The 17,942-nt window shown below is 41.7% G+C and overlaps 1 protein-coding gene across 1 annotated transcript in view; it reads left to right on the top strand.

The window, feature by feature from the left end:
* The window catches only part of FAR2 (fatty acyl-CoA reductase 2), a 76,468-nt gene extending 62,276 nt beyond the window's left edge, over positions 1–14,192 (top strand). Inside the window, exons 8-11 of the mRNA XM_057426235.1 lie at positions 2,590–2,761; positions 5,149–5,278; positions 7,070–7,197; positions 8,771–14,192. Of these exons, the coding sequence (XP_057282218.1) occupies positions 2,590–2,761; positions 5,149–5,278; positions 7,070–7,197; positions 8,771–8,933 (593 nt within the window). The 3' untranslated portion in view covers positions 8,934–14,192. The remainder of the gene's footprint in view (positions 1–2,589; positions 2,762–5,148; positions 5,279–7,069; positions 7,198–8,770) is intronic.
* Positions 14,193–17,942: the final 3,750 nt, after the last annotated feature.

Genomic DNA, 17,942 nt, shown 5'->3' with positions numbered 1-17,942 from the left:
TTGCAGCTTGTGAAGTTGAACACTATCCAGAAATGAAACAGAGCAATTGTGCTAAGACAGTGTAAGCCAGGGTAAGGGAGGTTCATAGAGAAAACACCTGTGGCATTAGCTGTTCCAAGTTACACAATGCTGGTGTTTTACCAGCTTCCTTCAGTAAGTCTTTCAAGTTGGTCTCACTGCCTTCTTATGTGTATTTTAGAACAAAACCACTTTCATTCCTAACTTGCAGAATTTTTCTTGAGTTTTCAGCAGATACATCATCTGCTCTTGACATAGGTGCTTCTCTCACCAAGTAGTATCACTGCATAATACTGCAGCTCCTTTACTACACCTGCATTTTCTGCTACAAGCTTCAAGTAGCCAAGATGATAAGGATGTTGTTGATTTATGTGAACTTGGTGTAAGGGCTGATGATCTGAAATGACAAGAGCTGCATTTTCTACTTACTGGTTAGTTCTTTCTTGCAGTCCTGGTGAAGGATGCCAGTAATGCAAAGAGAAAAGGGAGTCAGTAATGTCTTTAACATGGTTGCAAAAGAAAACCTTCTCAACCAGTTTACAACTGAAAAGTAGATCTTCAGTATATTAACAGCAGGATTTGAATAAACAGAGCTATAACTATATGCTGCAGACAACATTAAAAAAAAAGAATCACAGTTCCAAAATATCAGTGGTTTCCTGTTAAACTAGTAGGGTTCTATTATGGAATGAAGTGATCAAATGAAACTAAATTAACTTAAATATTGATAAGCAGATGAGAGTTTATAAATAAACTGGGATTTAAAGTGCCTCTTGGAGAAAATTCCTTAAGGGAATGAGTAGCAGAGCGCATGGGATTGCTTTTCTGATCCATGAACTACTTGAATAGCCAGAGATACACAGCCCTCTCCAAACTGGGAGCAGATCTCTACATTTAAGCCAGCTATGACTTTGACAAAGTATAATTGTAGTAAATAGCAATGCTGCTAACCCAGAGGAAAGAAACTCTCACACTCTGCTTTGACAGACACAAACTCTGCCTAGAGCTGGGCCAAGACAATGGCTTCCTTCCTAGCAGCCCATCCCAAACTGCTTATTGCCAGGAATAAACACCTTTCCAAAATATCCAAAACTGCTCCAGCAAACGCTCGCTGCCAGGCACACTACCTGGGAAAGTTTAAACAGGAGTTTGTAGCTAATCCTTGCCATTTTGAGAGAACATGCTGCAAAGGATAAGATTTCCATACCTCAGCCCACAAGATGACCACAATATAACCACACCATTGCAGTGTGGCTACATGAATCAGGAGGAATGGCAGTCAGTACTGCTGTTCAGTTGCAAGATGAGTTTCAGGAGAAGCCATTAAATTTGCAGCATAAGGACGCAAAAAATAACAATGAATTTGCACTAAAACTAAATTGTATTATTTTAAAAGTTTGTCTAAAGTCAGCTAAAAAGTCTCCTCTAGTTGCTGTTACTTGAAAAAAGCAAGTCACTACTTGAAGTGCAGTAATGAGCCGACCACGGATACATGAGACTACTGTCTGAATATTATGATTGGAATCTGCTTATCTGAGGATGATCTGGATGTTTCTTGTGACTTGCAAATTTTCATCTGATTTTCTATTTGTAACATAAGCTTAGAGAGTAAACTAGAATATGAGCACAGATTGGTGTTGTAACTCTCAAATTCTTTTTTTTTTTTAAGTAGAAAAAGCCCACATATTCTTCTTTGTTGAGCTCACTGGTGCTCAGGAATAGGAGCACCATCTGTTTATCAGTCCCTAGGATGATAGTCTGATATTGAAATCCTGCAGTTCTATTAAGCCTCTGCAATATGTAAATGCCCCAGATAGGCACATCTAGATGCCACTTCTCTGGTATTGCAAGAGCTCAGAATCAGACCCAACATATTTGTGCCTTAGCATAAAAAAGGAATGAAAGATTACTACTCTATTATTAGTTTTTAAGTTAAAAATCCAAGACAGTTTACTGCTTTAGTGCATTCAGGGCCCATCTGAAAACAGGCTGAGGTATTTGGTGTTGTGGGTCAGATGTGGTTTGAAAGGATACAGTGAAGTCTTAGAAGCAGCACTTTATGTTTGCAAGTCCACCACTAAACCATGGTCTCTGACTCAGACTAATCTTGACATCAGCCATTTAGAAAATCAGATTAAAAATTAGAAATGTCATTTTTGTTTTATGCTAGCAGATCAACTTTTGCCTTCAGTGATGTGATGATATGTTAACACTTACCAATTTGCTCTGCTGCAGGTGAAAGCAGAACTGCAGTTCCTTGTTTTGAAGCATTTGAGGCTACAACTGCATGCTTTTCTTCCATTACATTTTGGTGTTTTGATAAGGAATTTTTTGTTTGCTGATGCTAAGTCTAGAGTCAGATTGTGTTTCAAATAGGCAATAGAGATGGAGTCATCAATTTTAATGCCAGAAGGGGCCATGAGATGACCTTCTCCAGTCCGTGGTTACAAAGTTTGTGGAACTGTAGAGTAAAGATGTTAAGCTCTGTAACTTGGGCTTTACTCCAGCATGTTGGTATGGTTGTGCTCAACTAAGTCCCTGATTTTAAGTTAAATGCCTGTTCTTTTACAGAGCAGTATGTTATGTCCACATTCAAAAGGAACCCGCTGGAGCAGGCCTTCCGAACACCCAATGCTCACTTGACGTCCAACTACTTGATAAACCAGTACTGGATAACTGTCAGTCACAAGGCTCCAGCCATACTCTATGACCTGTACATGAGGCTCACAGGGAGAAAGCCCAGGTAAGAAACCACACGCCTTCAGCCTCCTGCATGCCTGCCACTGTTATGGAGAGCAGATCTCCAATTTCTGAGAATGAACTGCCTCAGCCTGGAGTCCCTGATCGTCTTCAGATCTGTGGTTATCACATGCTGATACCAAAGGGTAGGTACAGGAGTTATCTCCTTCAGCTTCAGAAGGCTCTCCTGAGAAGTTTACTTTAAGCGTTAGATCATTTCACAAATTGCTAGATGTGTAGCAAAACTTCCCTGAATGGCTTACTGTTATTGCTGCGCATCCATCCACGACATGGGAAATAATGTGTTTTATATCATTAGTAGTCTCCTGGGGCAGTCTGTTGTACCTGAGAGCCTGCTCATGCAAGGCTCAGTATGGGAGCAAATAAAGAAATCATTGCTGTCAACAGCTTTCTAGAAGACAGGATGCCTTTCAAAGTGTAACTAATAAGGCTGTGAAGTGACAACTAATAACTCCCACTTCCTTCATGGTGGAGAATGAGATTTTGTATAAGAAATCTTTCCCATAGCCTCTCTGAGGCTACAGAAAAGCTTGTTGATGTTTTTCAGTAGACCACTTCTTCATCCAAATTAGTCAGTATTTTGAATGTCGTCACATTTGAGTTCAGTCAGTTAACATGAAACATGGTTTTCATACACACCTCTTCAGGTGCTTCACTTCTCTTTTTACCCTTACTTTTAGCCACTCAGAAATGTTGCTTTGGATAGATCTACAGTCACAGCTTATTCTGCCCGCATTGAGAGGAGGCCATGTGGATACCTATTTTCAAAACATAAGTAGGGACACACAGTTGATTCTCTTATAATTTCTTTCTGACAGATTCCATTACCCCTAAGCTCTTTAAATACCCTCATGGCTTTTGGGGAGCCAGTTTGAGGGGCAACCTCAGATCTCTGCAGTCTAGTCATATACTCTCTTTCCCAGGTTCCTAAAAGGTATTAAAATAATTCGCAAAGCTTTGTCTCATCATACTTGCCTACACAGGCATAATGAGGAAAATTAATCTGTGGTAATTTTAAAGTAGTTTAGATAAACTGCATTCAATCAATGTGCACATAATTATTCAGAATGAAGGTTCCCTTCATCTGATGGTGTGCTTGCTTCTAAAATGAAAAGCACTTTAATGCTGAGTAGGAGTGCCTAGGAGGTTTTAGGGATCTTTCAATTCACTTTGGGTAAACTGAGCAGTTCTCCTCTGAACTGATGTACTCATTATGTCGTCTTCTGTGCTTAGTGCTTATAATTGTGGCAGTCACATCTGCATGGTGAGAGCCCAGCCTGGCACCATTCTTACCAGACTGCTGCCTTTTATTTGTCAACAGCAATTGTGTAACCCTCCGGGCAGCTCGAAACCTCTCATGAAAGCCGCTCTGTTTGCCACAGAAATCAGCCTTTTAATGCTTTCTCTTGCCCGTATCCAGTCTGAGAGAATGTGGTGGTCTCTCAAAATTGACTGAGCACTGTACATTACACAAGTGCCAAAGGCCTTTTATACTCATGACCATTGGGACAACTGTAAAATAATCCTGCAAGGTGCGACAGCATTACTGTCACCCCCTTTTATATGAAAAATGAGAAACAGAAAAAAGGCCAAGACACATGAGACCTGAAGCTACATTTACAAAGTTCCTGTTAAGCAGCTCTGCGCCCAAAGCAGCTTTCATCTTTACCAGGACGCTCACACTCCAGGAAGACATTCAGACCCCACCCTACCCACTCCCCCCAGAATAAAATCTAATGGACTTGCATGATTTTCAAGGTCACAAAAAATACTCCAGACTGCCACAATATTATACAGGGAGGGGAATGCCCTTTAATAAAAAGTTATTTTTTGAGAGAGAGATATCAAAGAAGCCCAAAGACATGAAAAGCATGACACCAAACTGGGTAGTGTGGTTGATACTCTAGATGGAAGGGATGCTTTTCAGAGTGACCTTGACAGCCTAGAAGGATGGGCCCATGGTAGAAAAAGAAGTAGTCACCTCAGGAGGCAAGCAGTATACCTTTGTGGTTTTGCTGTCTGCTGTGCAGACTTCATAATAGTTCAGATGGGCTCCATCTCACAGATGGTACATGCTGCAGACGTGGCCTCCAACCCTTGTTTACTTCAGTAAGTTAGGCATTAGGCTTGCCCTGGGAAATGCATTTTTGCACCCATGTTTGAGCCAAGAATAAAAGCTGGATGACTGTAGGCTCAAGACCTCAGCTGGAGCAGGTAGTGTTGCTGAGCAAGTTCTCAGCACCAGTGCAGTGCTCATCAGAAATTGAAATGTCTATTAATCTGGACTGGTGAAAACACCTACAGAGCAAACCGACAGCATTTGCATAATGTCAGACTTCCTGTCCACCTCCGACATGCCTCTTGTTTCAGAATGATGAAGATTATCAATCGACTGCACAAGTCTATGACACTCCTGCAGTATTTTTCCACCCAGTCCTGGGATTGGTCTTCAGAGAATATGAATATGTTAATGAGTCACCTCAACACAGAGGACAAAAAGGTAATAAATATGGATCGCTAATCTCCAGTTCTTTTAATCTGCAGCAGTTCTTTTTGGTGTATTGTGGAGCTTTCAAATGACATCCAGATAACTGGAATTGACTTTAACCCGAAATAATTTATTTCCTCCTTGTTTCATTAAAAAAACTTAACAGGAACCTTCCATTTATTACAGGAGAGTGTCTTCTCCTGAGGTGTACTGCTCTTCCTTCCAAGACAGGTCAATCACTGAAGTCTTTCCAGTTGTGATGGGTGATCTAGATGGAAATGACTTGAAAGATTTTGACATTTTCAACCACATTTGTTTTAATGGGCACTGCACAGGGAAATTTAATTAACACATAGTATCTTACCCTGAACAATATGAAAAAAGTTCCTGTTTTATTCAAGTCCCCAGAGAGCCATTAATTTGCAGGATGCCAAGCTCTGTTGTAGTCAAAGGTTTGAAACTATTGACTCCTTAGGAATGGGATTCTAATGGAAAGCCTGAAGGAATAGAGTAGCGTTGTAATAAGCGTGAATGCACCTTTGGTCCTTGCAAAGAGATACGTAGGCATTCACATCAAACTGGTCTCACATAATGAAATTCTTCTGCAGACTCCCAGTAGTAGAATCAAGAGTTTTCTTCCCTAGTCTGCAGGGGAAGCACATGCAGCAAATTCTAACTTCTAAAGGCAGTGGCGCTGCTGTCACTACAGCAGATGTAGAGGGAAACTCAGTGCTATGATAGGAGCTAGTTTTGAGGCAGGTAAATAAAAAAATACAGCATCAAGGACTTGGTGCAAGCTCAAAAGAGTTTCAGGCTTACCAAGCTGAGAACTTTGTGAGATGCACCGCATCCAGTGTTGCCACTGCTGCATTGTGAGCAGTACTGAAGCTAGGGAGTTTATGGGCAGGTCACATGTCTACACATACTTGACAAAGGCATCAAGATCTACATAGTTGCTAGTACCCATCTGTTCAAGCTATTGCTGGTCTGATACCAAAGCTCTTGCACCTAAGCCTAGATTGGAATGGGATTTTTCTGAGTATCTTCCCTTTTAAGACCCTGTAGATAAGAAATGCCATTCACTTCACTCATTCATTAAATAATAATAATGATAATGATGATAAGAATAATAGTAAAAAATTTGCAACAAAAACTCCTCCTCTTTACAAATGCTTTCTTTGCTTTAATGGACAGACAAGTGCCTGAGAGCTTGCTAACATTTTTTCCAGCATAAGCATCTGAAATGAACTGGGTAATCAGCTCTGCAATGAGATATCTTCGTGCCAAACACCAGAGTAAACCATTTCTTGGACTTCTATTGATCTAGCTCTTGAGAGTTCAGCACAGCAGAGAGTCCTGCTGATGCGGAGCCACTTCTTGTTGCAATGTCCCATTTAGTTATTTACACATAATTCTAGTGACACATTAAAAACTGCATGGAGGTTTTCATACAAATCCATTTACCTGAGTGGAATGCCATTTTTCTTCCACAGTTTTGTGTGTGTGTGTACAGATACATGTACTTATGCAAAAATTGCCACCTGAAGGACAAACTTATCTTTATTTTCTAGCAGCTAGCACTGAATTTCTGCTTACTTTGCCCAGATTCCTATCTGGGTATGACATTAATGGACAGCTGTAAAATACAGTGTGTTGGTACCCATGTCTTCTTGGAAACTTGGTGGCTTTAAGAGCGTCATTCAGAGAGAGGGCCCTGTCAGGAACAGGGGTCAGTGAAGTGCTTACAGTGAACTTGTTTTGAAGTCTGCCATTTAACTTCTGCTCTATGTTTTTAAATCCCAGTTATACAACTTTGATGTTCGTCAGCTGCACTGGTCAGAATACATTGAAAGCTACTGCCTAGGCGCTAAGAAGTACTTGCTAAATGAGGACATGGCGGGCATTCCAGCAGCAAAGCAGCACTTACGAAAGTAAGTCATACCCAGTGACAAGGACAAGAGCTCCTGGCTACCTTCAGCGGCTTTTGAGGAAAATTATTCTGGTTACATTGCAATAATTATTGTTGAATAACACAGCATAGCTTATTTCTTACAGGAGAGGGTTGTCAGGATTTCGTTTTTCCATCCTGTAAGAAAAAGAGGATGACACTAATGATCAGGGGCTAGATACTATGCCTTCCCAGAGGATGACCAAGTAACAAAGTTACAATGCATAAAAGGAATACATGAATTCAGATGCTCTTGGTCATTTAGAATTATAACAAAAAAATACAGGTGAGACTTAGGTTTTCTTAAGCTCCTTGAAGGTTTTAGCAATTTAAAGATGTTGCATAAAAACTTTAAGCATTTGTATGATTTTAAATTTCATTGTAAAACTGAAATTTCTAATTCCTTGGGGGGGAATGGGCAAAACTTCTCAAAATCAGTGAAGAGCTAACACTTATGCATTCAATGCCTGGTGATAGTTTAAGAAAGCCTGAATGAGCAATTTGAGATTGTCCTCCTATTCAGTTAAAGATTATGCTCTTCCTGTCTTGTCCAACCCTTTTACTGAGAAGTACAGGCAACGGCACAAGGAGCAGCTCTCTTATCTAAGAGCATGGTTGTTTCCTTCAAGAAAACCATTCTACTGCACTGTAAATGCTAGAAGCATAAAACAGTCTGTTGGTGTAGCAAGGAACCCTAAACACATTCTTCATTCACGGGTAATTTTTTAAGGATTTATAAGAACCTCTGTAATAGGCCAGTACCTTGTCCAAACAAGCAGTGTGGTATAGTGCAGTGAGAAAATTTACCAAAAGACTCTTACAAAAATTAAACCAGTCTTGGGGACATTAGGTATGAAGCTTTCTTCCCTTGGTCAGACACTGAGAAAGTGAGAACTGAAGAACTGCAGAAACTTTGCATGACAGAAAGAGGACAACATGGTGGACTTGGTAGTGCTGGGATATCTTAAAGGTCTTTTCCAACCTAATTAAGTCTATGATTAACGATCCAGTAATACCATTTAAATATATGGTGTAAACCACCCCCCGCAAACCCTTGTTCTGCAGTTACTGCAAAATTGAAGACTGTTTCTGACTATTGAGTAATTTCCCAGCATTAAAAATAAGGTTCTGCCCAAGTGGAAGAACCTTATTCATCATCTCCTGCAAAGGCCCTCTAGCCTGCTACCAATCCTGCAAATGAATAAAGACCAATATACCAAATCAAAACAGAAAGTATTGGACCTAGACTATCATAAAATAAAAATGCTTATTTCAAACCAGAAAAACAGTCATACTGACTGTACACAGAACACGAGAGACTTGCAATACAGATATTCCACCCATACCAATAACTATTCACTATACTCTAACTTCAACAGTGTCCTTGGCAGGGACATCTTAGGCATGGCGTCTTCACTAAAATAGGAATGGCAAAAAGCCCAAGGGCCACTTGTAAACAGGATTTCTTACAGAATTACCTGTAGCAAATGAAGCAATATGGTAAGCTCTTTGTTGTTTTTGTCTTCCTCCATAAGATGCCTCTTTCTCTTTCTCAGGCTGAGGAACATCCGATATGCATTCAACACCACCCTTCTTGTGATCATCTGGCGCATCTTCATTGCAAGGTCACAGATGGCTCGAAACATCTGGTACTTTGTGGTGAGCCTCTGCTACAAGTTCCTTTCCTACTTCAGGGCATCCAGCACCCTCAGGCACTGAAGCCATCCATCCGCAACCAGCCTCTTTCAGAAGGACCCTCCATCTCCTCTAATCAGCAACTATGGGCATCGGGGTCTGAAAGCAGCAGAAAAATCAATCCCTCCAACAGCAGCCTGCATTTATTGTGCATTTATTACTCACCTTCTTAATTTTAACTAACGCTTTAATACATGGTGGTCTTTCTTCCATAGGACCAGGCCAATTTTTAAAGCCATAACTGAAGCTTTAGGAACAGGTCAAGCTGGGACCATTCATCTAGAGTCTGATGAGCAGAAGTAAGGATTAACCAAAGTCAGTGTCTTCCCATGTACTACTTAGGTTATCTTAATTCCATTTCTTCCTCAGAAGAGGTAAATTTAAAGCGTACAGACTTAGAAAGAAAAGGATACCATCAGGGAAGACCCAGCCAAGGAAATTTAACCTGTAAGAGGTCTTCCTAAAGAGGCTATTCCTTCATTCTCATTCAGTGAAATGGTACCTTATTGAAAATCATGATTTTACCTTTTCAGTTTTTTTAAACTTAGAGGGAAAAAGATCAGTTCACTAAGTCAGTGACCACACTGAACAGTTTTCAGATCTTGTCTTATACTGTTACTGAGGACTGATTTCAAGCCATAACTGAAGACGTACATAAAATCCATGTACCTGTGTTAATGCTACTCACCCACAAGCTGCTTTCTTATGGAGAGGTATTTTTTCTCTCTGCGGTTAAGGTTGCAGTCTGTAAAAAATCTCTTGCTCTTGCATTTACCACATTTGCTTGGGACAGTTTTGGGGCTTGAAAAATTGCTGTTATTTACTCCAAGAATGAAGACAAGCCTTCTTAAAATATTGAAGAAGAATTCAGAAACTCTTTATTGCTTTTGAGGAATAGGTCTGTTTCCCCCTTGGATTTATCTGCAGAAAACCTTTCTCCCTGTGGCTTAAAAACCAGCCTGATACTGTTCTTCCTGCTTTCATTACAGCTAAATCACTTTACAGTTGATCACTTCCCCTGGCAAAAAAGGGTAAAGAAAGACATGTATGGAGTAAATCCTGTCAGGCCAGTTCTGCTGCTGCCTCTGTCAGTAAGAATTAAGAAGTCTGAAATCTGATTCCATTGAGGTTAACAGTTGGACTCAATGATCTTAAAGGTCTTTTCTAATCTAACCAATTCCATGATTCTATGACTTCTCTGTAAAAGCAGGCATGCGCTGTGAAAGTAATGCATTTTGTCCTACATTGCAGTTTAGAGAAGAAGCCAAGGACTTCCTAATGCTTACAGCTGTTGGAGATACTTGTTTCACCTAGTGAAGTATGAATTCCTGGGGGGAGGAGAGAGAGAGAGAGCCTTCTTCAAAGTAGCTGGTGCAACAATAGCCTTAGTGCAACAGCAACAAATTTATCATGCTATCGGCTTTTCAAAGTGAAATCTAATACTGGAATATTTTTTATTCAGATAACACTGAATAAGCACTTTAAGGTTATCAGACTTTTAAGCAGCTAGGTTTTGAAATGATGCAGCATCCAGTTTCTCTAGTCTTGTGTCATGCTAGCTGTTGGAAAAAAGTAATACTACATCACAAAAAAATGACACAGTTGCTCTTTTGAGAGCTGAGAACAGCAGAGTATTTACAAGGCTGGCATTCTTCAAAAAATTATACTTGTTTTTGGCAGTGAAGGCAAGAACAAGTTATGATGACAGTATATTTATATCCTAGGCCTCCAAGCTAGTTCAGAAGTCTTTCTTGAGGTGCAAGGAATTCATCTTCCCCCGTATGCCCCAGATGTCTAGTTTCAAGCAATTGCCAAAGGATGCCTGCAGCAGAATCTGACCAGAAACATGCTGTCCAGAGTGGCAAGGCCCAGCAAAGGCCCCTCTGTATGTCACACATTACTTCTGATCTATGCTTAATTAGGTCAAGCACCCAGTTTAGAAAGAGGCACATTTTCTAAGCTTTTGCCTTGAAAATATATGTTGAAAAAGAAACGGTGCTGGTTGTTGGCTATGTTTTTTACAACTTCAGAAAGCTGGCAGTATGTGCTGTGCATTGCACATTAGCAAGGTGTCACTGCCTGGGAAACTAGCAGCTATGGGTTTGGGTGCTGGGGACCAGATATTTCACGTACAGTGCTTTCACAGCAGTGTACATGGTGAAGGTTATTTGTGTTATACTTTGCTAAATTGGCTGTGCAGGAAGTGTGGCTACCTTGGTGGGGTGAGGCAGGTTGCTGTAGGGTTTCCTCTAGAAAGACTGCATTCCCTCAAGTACATAATCAGGTCATCAGCCAGCTTCCAGTCTTCTCGTATGAAAGCCTAAAAACCAAAACAAAACTGCAGATTATTCTGAAACAAGCATCCATTAAAAAAACTAGGAAATAATCTTAACTCATATCCTGAAAGTCTTTTTAAGTGCCTGCCATATGGACAAAGAGAAGCAACAACTAAAGGAATTGTAAGTCTTACTGTATGCACATGACAGACAAAAGCTTGAGTCTCACGAAAAAAAAGTCAAATACTGCAGACCTGCTATACCTACAACATCTGGTCTAGATCAGTCTGTTCTACTATGAGTAAAGTGTCCTGCCTTCCCTTTTCCAGTGTTAGTCATGCCACACATTCCTCACATATGCCTGTAGGCATTCACAGTTATTTGCACAGGTTGTATTGTCTGAACAAGTCAGAGATGTATCTTTACTCACCTGAGTTTATCTGGACCTGTTTTCTGCACCTGCAAAAAGATGCTTCCAGTTTCATTCAGAACAATGGTGATACCATGTTTTAAAGCTCTAAAGTTAACAGCCACAGCAAAGCTGCTATTCAGCCCTGAAAGAACAGCAGGAGCTGCTTGGAATGTTACAGACATATAGCTGTTGCAGATGGTATATGCTCTTCTGGAGACCTTTCATAGCCCACACAGTATTCCCAGCAGCTGACTCCAGAGCTCTGGCCTTGCCTGAGGGGAATCGAACTGTTAGCTTTTCTTAACACAGACATAACATGCAGTGAAAGCTGAATCTTTAATCCATTTTCTTGTGGCTTGAGATGTTTCCCAGTGATCAAACCACAAAAATATTTCAGAAAAACCTCAGTGCAGAGACTGATGCATGGAAATGGCCTTTGGGTGCCAGTTATGACTGTCATCATGGAGAGCTAGACCTGGCATAAGAACTTGCTCTCACCTCAAGCAGTAACTTATCTTTGATGTTTTATGTGTGCTCCTCAGTGTATTTGTATGTGCTCTGAAGAAACCCAAGCCTTGGGGAAAATATCTCAAAGAAAACACCGAGTGACAGCCACTTCTTTTCTTCCTTATTCTCTCTTACTCTTTCATGTATACTCACAAGCTTTGACAAAAGAAAGGAATTACAACTGTATTAAGTTAAATCAGAGGTCCTGTGGTGCACAAATTAACACAAGCAGGAATGGATATTATTCATGGCTGAAGGCTAGAGCTTTTAATACCTGTAAGGTTGAAGCAGGACTCAAGGTTGGGGTTCCTTCCCGTACAGAGGTAGCATGTGTTACGGGGAGGAGAGGGAAGGAGGAGGAGCATTCCTGCAGCCTCTGCTCATAGACAGCAGAAGCACTGCTAGGCACAGAGCATCCAGCTCAACGAGATAAGGGAGACTCAAGGATTCAGAGAAGTATGCGCTGCCAAACTCACAAGACTCTGCCTCCCAAGGAATAGGGGGAAGAGCTCCATCAGCATTTTGTTGTCAGTTTGGTTTCTTGTAATAGAACCTATGAACTAAAAGGCTCCTCCATCCTTCCCCCAGCTATCAGCAGGCAGCATGGAGAACAATATTGGCAGTCATTCTGCACAGCCACAAAAGAAAATATCTGCCACAAGACAGTATAATGGGATTATTTGTTTATTTCCTATGGACTTGCAGTGTATCTACCCCCTTACGGTGTCAGGAGCCTGCAGTGTTGCTTCAGAAATAACACGGACCACTGTTGAACCCAATGTACTAATGTTTTGCTAATACTATGCATATATACTAGTCTGTAGGCTATAGCTATGAACTGCTGTGCGAAAGCAATGAAACACTGAATATCAATGAGCAGTTGGCATCAGCTTGCAATTAAGTACCTTTTTTTAAATTAAATTGCAGTAACAAAAAACCCCACCAAATCCCTTAAATTAATGTGAATTTAAACTGCCTTTTGACTGACAACCAAAGCTGTTTCTCTCCAGCATGTCTGTTACCAAAAAAAACCCCAAATTTCCCACCTATCCACCCTCTATCCAAATAACTTTGTTAAGAAAATACAATTCTTTCTTGGTAGGAGGCGGGTAACAGACATCCTGGTATATTACACGTTCTTGGTCCATTACCCACCCCCTCAAGAAATGTGTTATTTTCCATTTTCTAAGAAAACATGATTATATGTGCCTGTGTGTATAGTTAATCTTTCAGCACCAAAATTCTCATACAGCATACAGAGATGCTAAAAGTAGTGGGGCTCATACTGAAATGCCAGGCTGTGCTTGTTTGGTATGCACTGGTCCAGTTCAGTTTAAGACAAAGTGACTAAAACCTACCCTGGTTTCCAGTGTAAAGGAAACCCAACCTGTAGTACTATTAATCAAATCATCATCATGAATAAGCAACTGGGAAAAGAGGGAGGGGGGGCATTCTTTTGTTTGTAAATAAGTTACAGCTTCATGGTCAAAAGCATGCTGTTGCTCTTCCAGCACTGACGTTCTACCACAGAAAGCAAGGATGAACTTTCATAACAATTGGACCCTTTATTCTAGCGCAGAGTAAATAACATACTGTACATTCCCCAGAAGCTAAATGGTGAATATCCCATTTCATGGTGCTAAATATTGGTATGAAGGTGGTACAGACTTAATAAATAAGAAGATAATTAAAAAAGCATATTTGGGGAATAATTAAAGATGTACTATCCCACTTTACTGCTTAAAAGTCTACTATGAATTGAGTGGTTTGTTCAGATTAACATGAAACTACTTATAAAAAGTTTCTTGTCCTTATAAAATCTTGGCAGACCCCAGTTTATAGTAAAATACATATTCTCCCACTGTCCAAAGTTTATATGGTTCTATCTGCTATTTCTATTCTCTTGTTAGCTATGAGACAACTTACAAGTCTTAATTACAGAGTTTCTAATGTTAAGATGTAATCTTTTGAGCTCTCAAATCAGATAAAAATGGTAAAGTCACAAATTATGAGAACCTCAGCCATAAAATTGTTAATATGATGTTTATGTTATTTTAAACATTTAATAAAACAAGTATTTTAAAACTATGGTCAACATGCATCGCTTAAGTTGCTAAAGGAGATGTGTCGTGATTCAAGCCCAGTCGACAGCCCAGAACCACGCAGCTGCTCACTCACTCCTCCCCCTTCCCCCCCCCCACTCCCTGAGGGATGGGGAGGAGAATCAAAAGAATGCAGCTCCCATGGGTTGAGATAAGAACACCCCAATAAGTAAGGTGTAACACAAATCACTGCTGCTACCACCAATAATAACAATGATAAGGGGAAATAAGGGAAGAGAATACAACCACTCACCACCTGCCGACCCATACGCAGCCCGACCCGACCAGCAGTCTGTCCCTTCCAGGTAACTGCTCCCAGTTCATGTACTGGGCATGACGTGCTGTGGTGTGGAATATCTCTTTGTGTAGTTTGGGTCAGGTTTCCTGTCTCTGCTTCCTCCCGGCTTCCCCTCCTCCCTGGCAGAGCATCAGACTCAGAAAGTCCTTGGTCAGACTAAACATTACTGAGCAGCAACTAAAAACACCAGTGTTATCAGCGTTGTTCTCAGGCTGAGAGTCAAAACCACAGCACTGCACCAGCTACTAAGGAGAAAAATGACTGCTACTGCTGAACCCAGGACAGTATCCACCCCTTATTCCATACCATTCACGTCATGCTCAGATCTCACATTTTTCAATATACCATCACTCATATATATATACATCCACACACACAAAGAATCATTCCTTAGTGCATGGACCAATCCCTAGAAAGCTGCTGAATCCATCCAGTCCATGATGTCAGGATCCACCTCTTGTAACAGTCTTTCAGAGCAGGAGAGGCTGTGTGCAGTGTTGGATTGTTGCCTGCTGAACCAGACACAGAACTTGTCTGGTTTCATCAAGGTTCATTCTTTGTTGGGATGAGGGTCAGAGGGAAGTCAGGGCCAGTTGCTGGTGACCTGAAGACATCTAGCTGGTGGGTTATAAAAGTGCCACATAACAGGCAACAGCATACAATTGAGTTAATTGTTAAGTCCACCCCTCGATCACGAGCCCATCTATATGTTGCATCTCTGCCCTGATGGCCTGAAGTGTCATGGGCCCACCGGGCCAAAAATAATTCACCTTTATGTTGCCAATCTAAGTCCATCTGAGCCACTTCAATCTTAGCCGCTTTATCCACCTGTTGATTGTTCTGGTGTTCCTCAGTGGCCCGACTCTTGGGTACATGGGCATCTACATGGCGTACCTTCACCACCAGGTTCTGCACCCAGGCAACGATATCTTTCCACAGTGCAGCAGCCCAGATGGGTTTACCTCTGCGTTTCCAGTTACTCTGCTTCCATTGCTGCAACCACCCCCATAGGGCATTTGCCACCATCCACGAGTCAGTATAGAGATAAAGTACTGGCCACTTTTCTCGTTCAGCAATGCCCAGGGCCAGCTGGATGGCTTCCACCTTGGCAAACTGACTCGATTCACCCTCTCCTTCAGCAGTTGCTGCAGCTGGTCGTCGGGGACTCCATACAGCTGCCTTCCATCTCCGATGCTTCCAAAGCACTGGAGGGCCCAGTGCACTAGATACTTGCCCATACTGTCCCACACACCCTGCCACTCATGGCTGTCCAGCCTCAGGGAGAATCTCTTGGTGGTCCTCCTATATCGACGTCTAATCCTAGCCAAGACCCAAACCCGACTCCACTTAACTTTCAAGATCAGATTAAATGGTTGTGGGTAAAACATACACGGTATGTGTGCCAACATGGTGATGATCCCCATCACAATCAGCAGGCAGGTCTCGAGGGTACCCAAAGGCCATTCAAAACCTTCAGAACTCTCAAATGATGCTGGTGTACTTGTCACTGGGGCTGGTGTAGCTGCTGTGCTTGGAGCTGGGGTAGCTGTGCTGTCTGTTGTAGTCAGAGTTTGAGTAGCTGCTGTACTTGTCACTAGGGTGTGTGGGAATGTCTCCCTCCTAGGCTGACCACCCAAGGAGACGAAAAAAGATGTGTAATTGCTATACACTTCTATTCTATAGTTCCCAAAGTATAGAGGTGATGACCACACTGGGAATGCAAGCCAGATCAGTTTCATGATCAATGAGTCTATTGTATTACAAGTCATTACCATAAAGTACAATGAAACAAGCCCAAGGCCTGCAGCTGATGTACACTAACACAGCAAATACCGGCTGTAAGTAAGGTATGATGTGCTGAAACTCCGAGATCAAGAGCAACAACTTTGAGAGCCAACAAATCAGCATTGTGACGAGTGACTATTAATCCAAACAATGAATGCTTATCACAAATACGATTAGACACACTCTGGTCAGATCTGTCGTTATCTCAACCTTCTGTGCCTCACATTGGGCACCAAAAAGAACTGTCGTGGTTTAAGCCCAGCCAGCAACCCAGAACCACACAGCCGCTCGCTCACTCCTCCCCCTTCCTCCCCCCACTCCCGAAGGGATGGCGAGGAGAATCGAAAGAACGTAACTCCCATGGGTTGAGATAAGAACAGCCCAGTAACTAAGGTATAACACAAAACCACTGCTGCTACCACCAATAACAATAATGATAAGGGAAATAACAAGGGAAGAGAATACAACTGCTCACCACCCACCGACCAGCAATCTGTCCCTTCCAGGTAACTGCCCCCAGTTCATATACTGGGCATGACATGCTGTGGTGTGGAATACCCCTTTGGCTAGTTTGGGTCAGGTTTCCTGTCTCTGCTTCCTCCCGGCTTCCCCTCCTCCCTGGCAGAGCATCAGACTCAGAAAGTCCTTGGTCAGACTAAACATTACTGAGCAGCAACTAAAAAACATCAGTGTTATCAGCGTTGTTCCCAGGCTGAAAGTCAAAAACACAGCGCTGCACCAGCTACTAAGAAGGAGAAAAATGACTGCTACTGCTGAACCCAGGACAAGGTGCTTACTTGACGGCCACTGCAGTTCAGCACAGACTGTATGTGCACCACAATTGTACCACATCTGTGGGACAGCTGCTGGCGTCCTGGCATACGTGGAACGGCACCCCATCTACAGGCAGCTGCCAGCACAGGGACCAGCCAGGCAAGGAGTGGGGACACGAGGATAGAGAAACCCCAAACTTTAAAAGAAATGACTCATGAGACTTTAACCCAGACACATAAGACCTGGAAGGGTCCATCTGATATGTGTCCTCCAGAAAAAGATAGGGACAGATCTTCAGCAAGGCCAAACTGATCATAATCCGAACGACTTCCTGAGCAACATACTATATCCACATGAGATTACTACCCCAAAATTCTTAGCGTTACAAGGTAAGGATTTTCATTTAGACTCGGTGTTGACACCATAATCCTCTTAAAGTCCAGAGAAATATGGTACGGTTTATTTCACCATATAGCAAGAAAAGTTTAAGGATGTTACTGCATTGGCATCTGTGGGAGGTGGGAGTAACCATGGTTTAGATGCATTTCTAAAAGTTTAAACAATAATAGTTCAGGCTGTTGGGTAAACTCTTAATCTAGCAGTTCTCAGGCTTGCCAGGAACATTCTGACTCTATGACAAATACTTCACAGTACTTTAAATGATGCCTGTAAGGCCATTTGGAAGCGGTGGTGCAGTAAGATAATGACATCACTTTGACAAATAACAAGAAATTTGGTTGTTTAATTTACAAGTAGAACAGTTCTTGCCTTTTCCAGTTCCGGAAATAAATAAATAAAAAGTCTTTCTTGCTGACATAAAATCTTCAGTTTGGAACTTCAAGAGTCAATAATCTCTAGCAGCCCAAAGCAAAGACACTA

Source organism: Pezoporus wallicus, unplaced genomic scaffold (assembly GCF_028554395.1).
Source record: "Pezoporus wallicus isolate ANWC-B61680 ecotype Strahan unplaced genomic scaffold, APGP_CSIRO_Pwel_v1 scaffold_3294, whole genome shotgun sequence".
NCBI classification, from domain to species: Eukaryota; Metazoa; Chordata; class Aves; order Psittaciformes; family Psittacidae; genus Pezoporus; species Pezoporus wallicus.
Note: the sequence above shows the minus strand (reverse complement) of the source record. Positions and strands in the feature narration are given on the sequence as shown.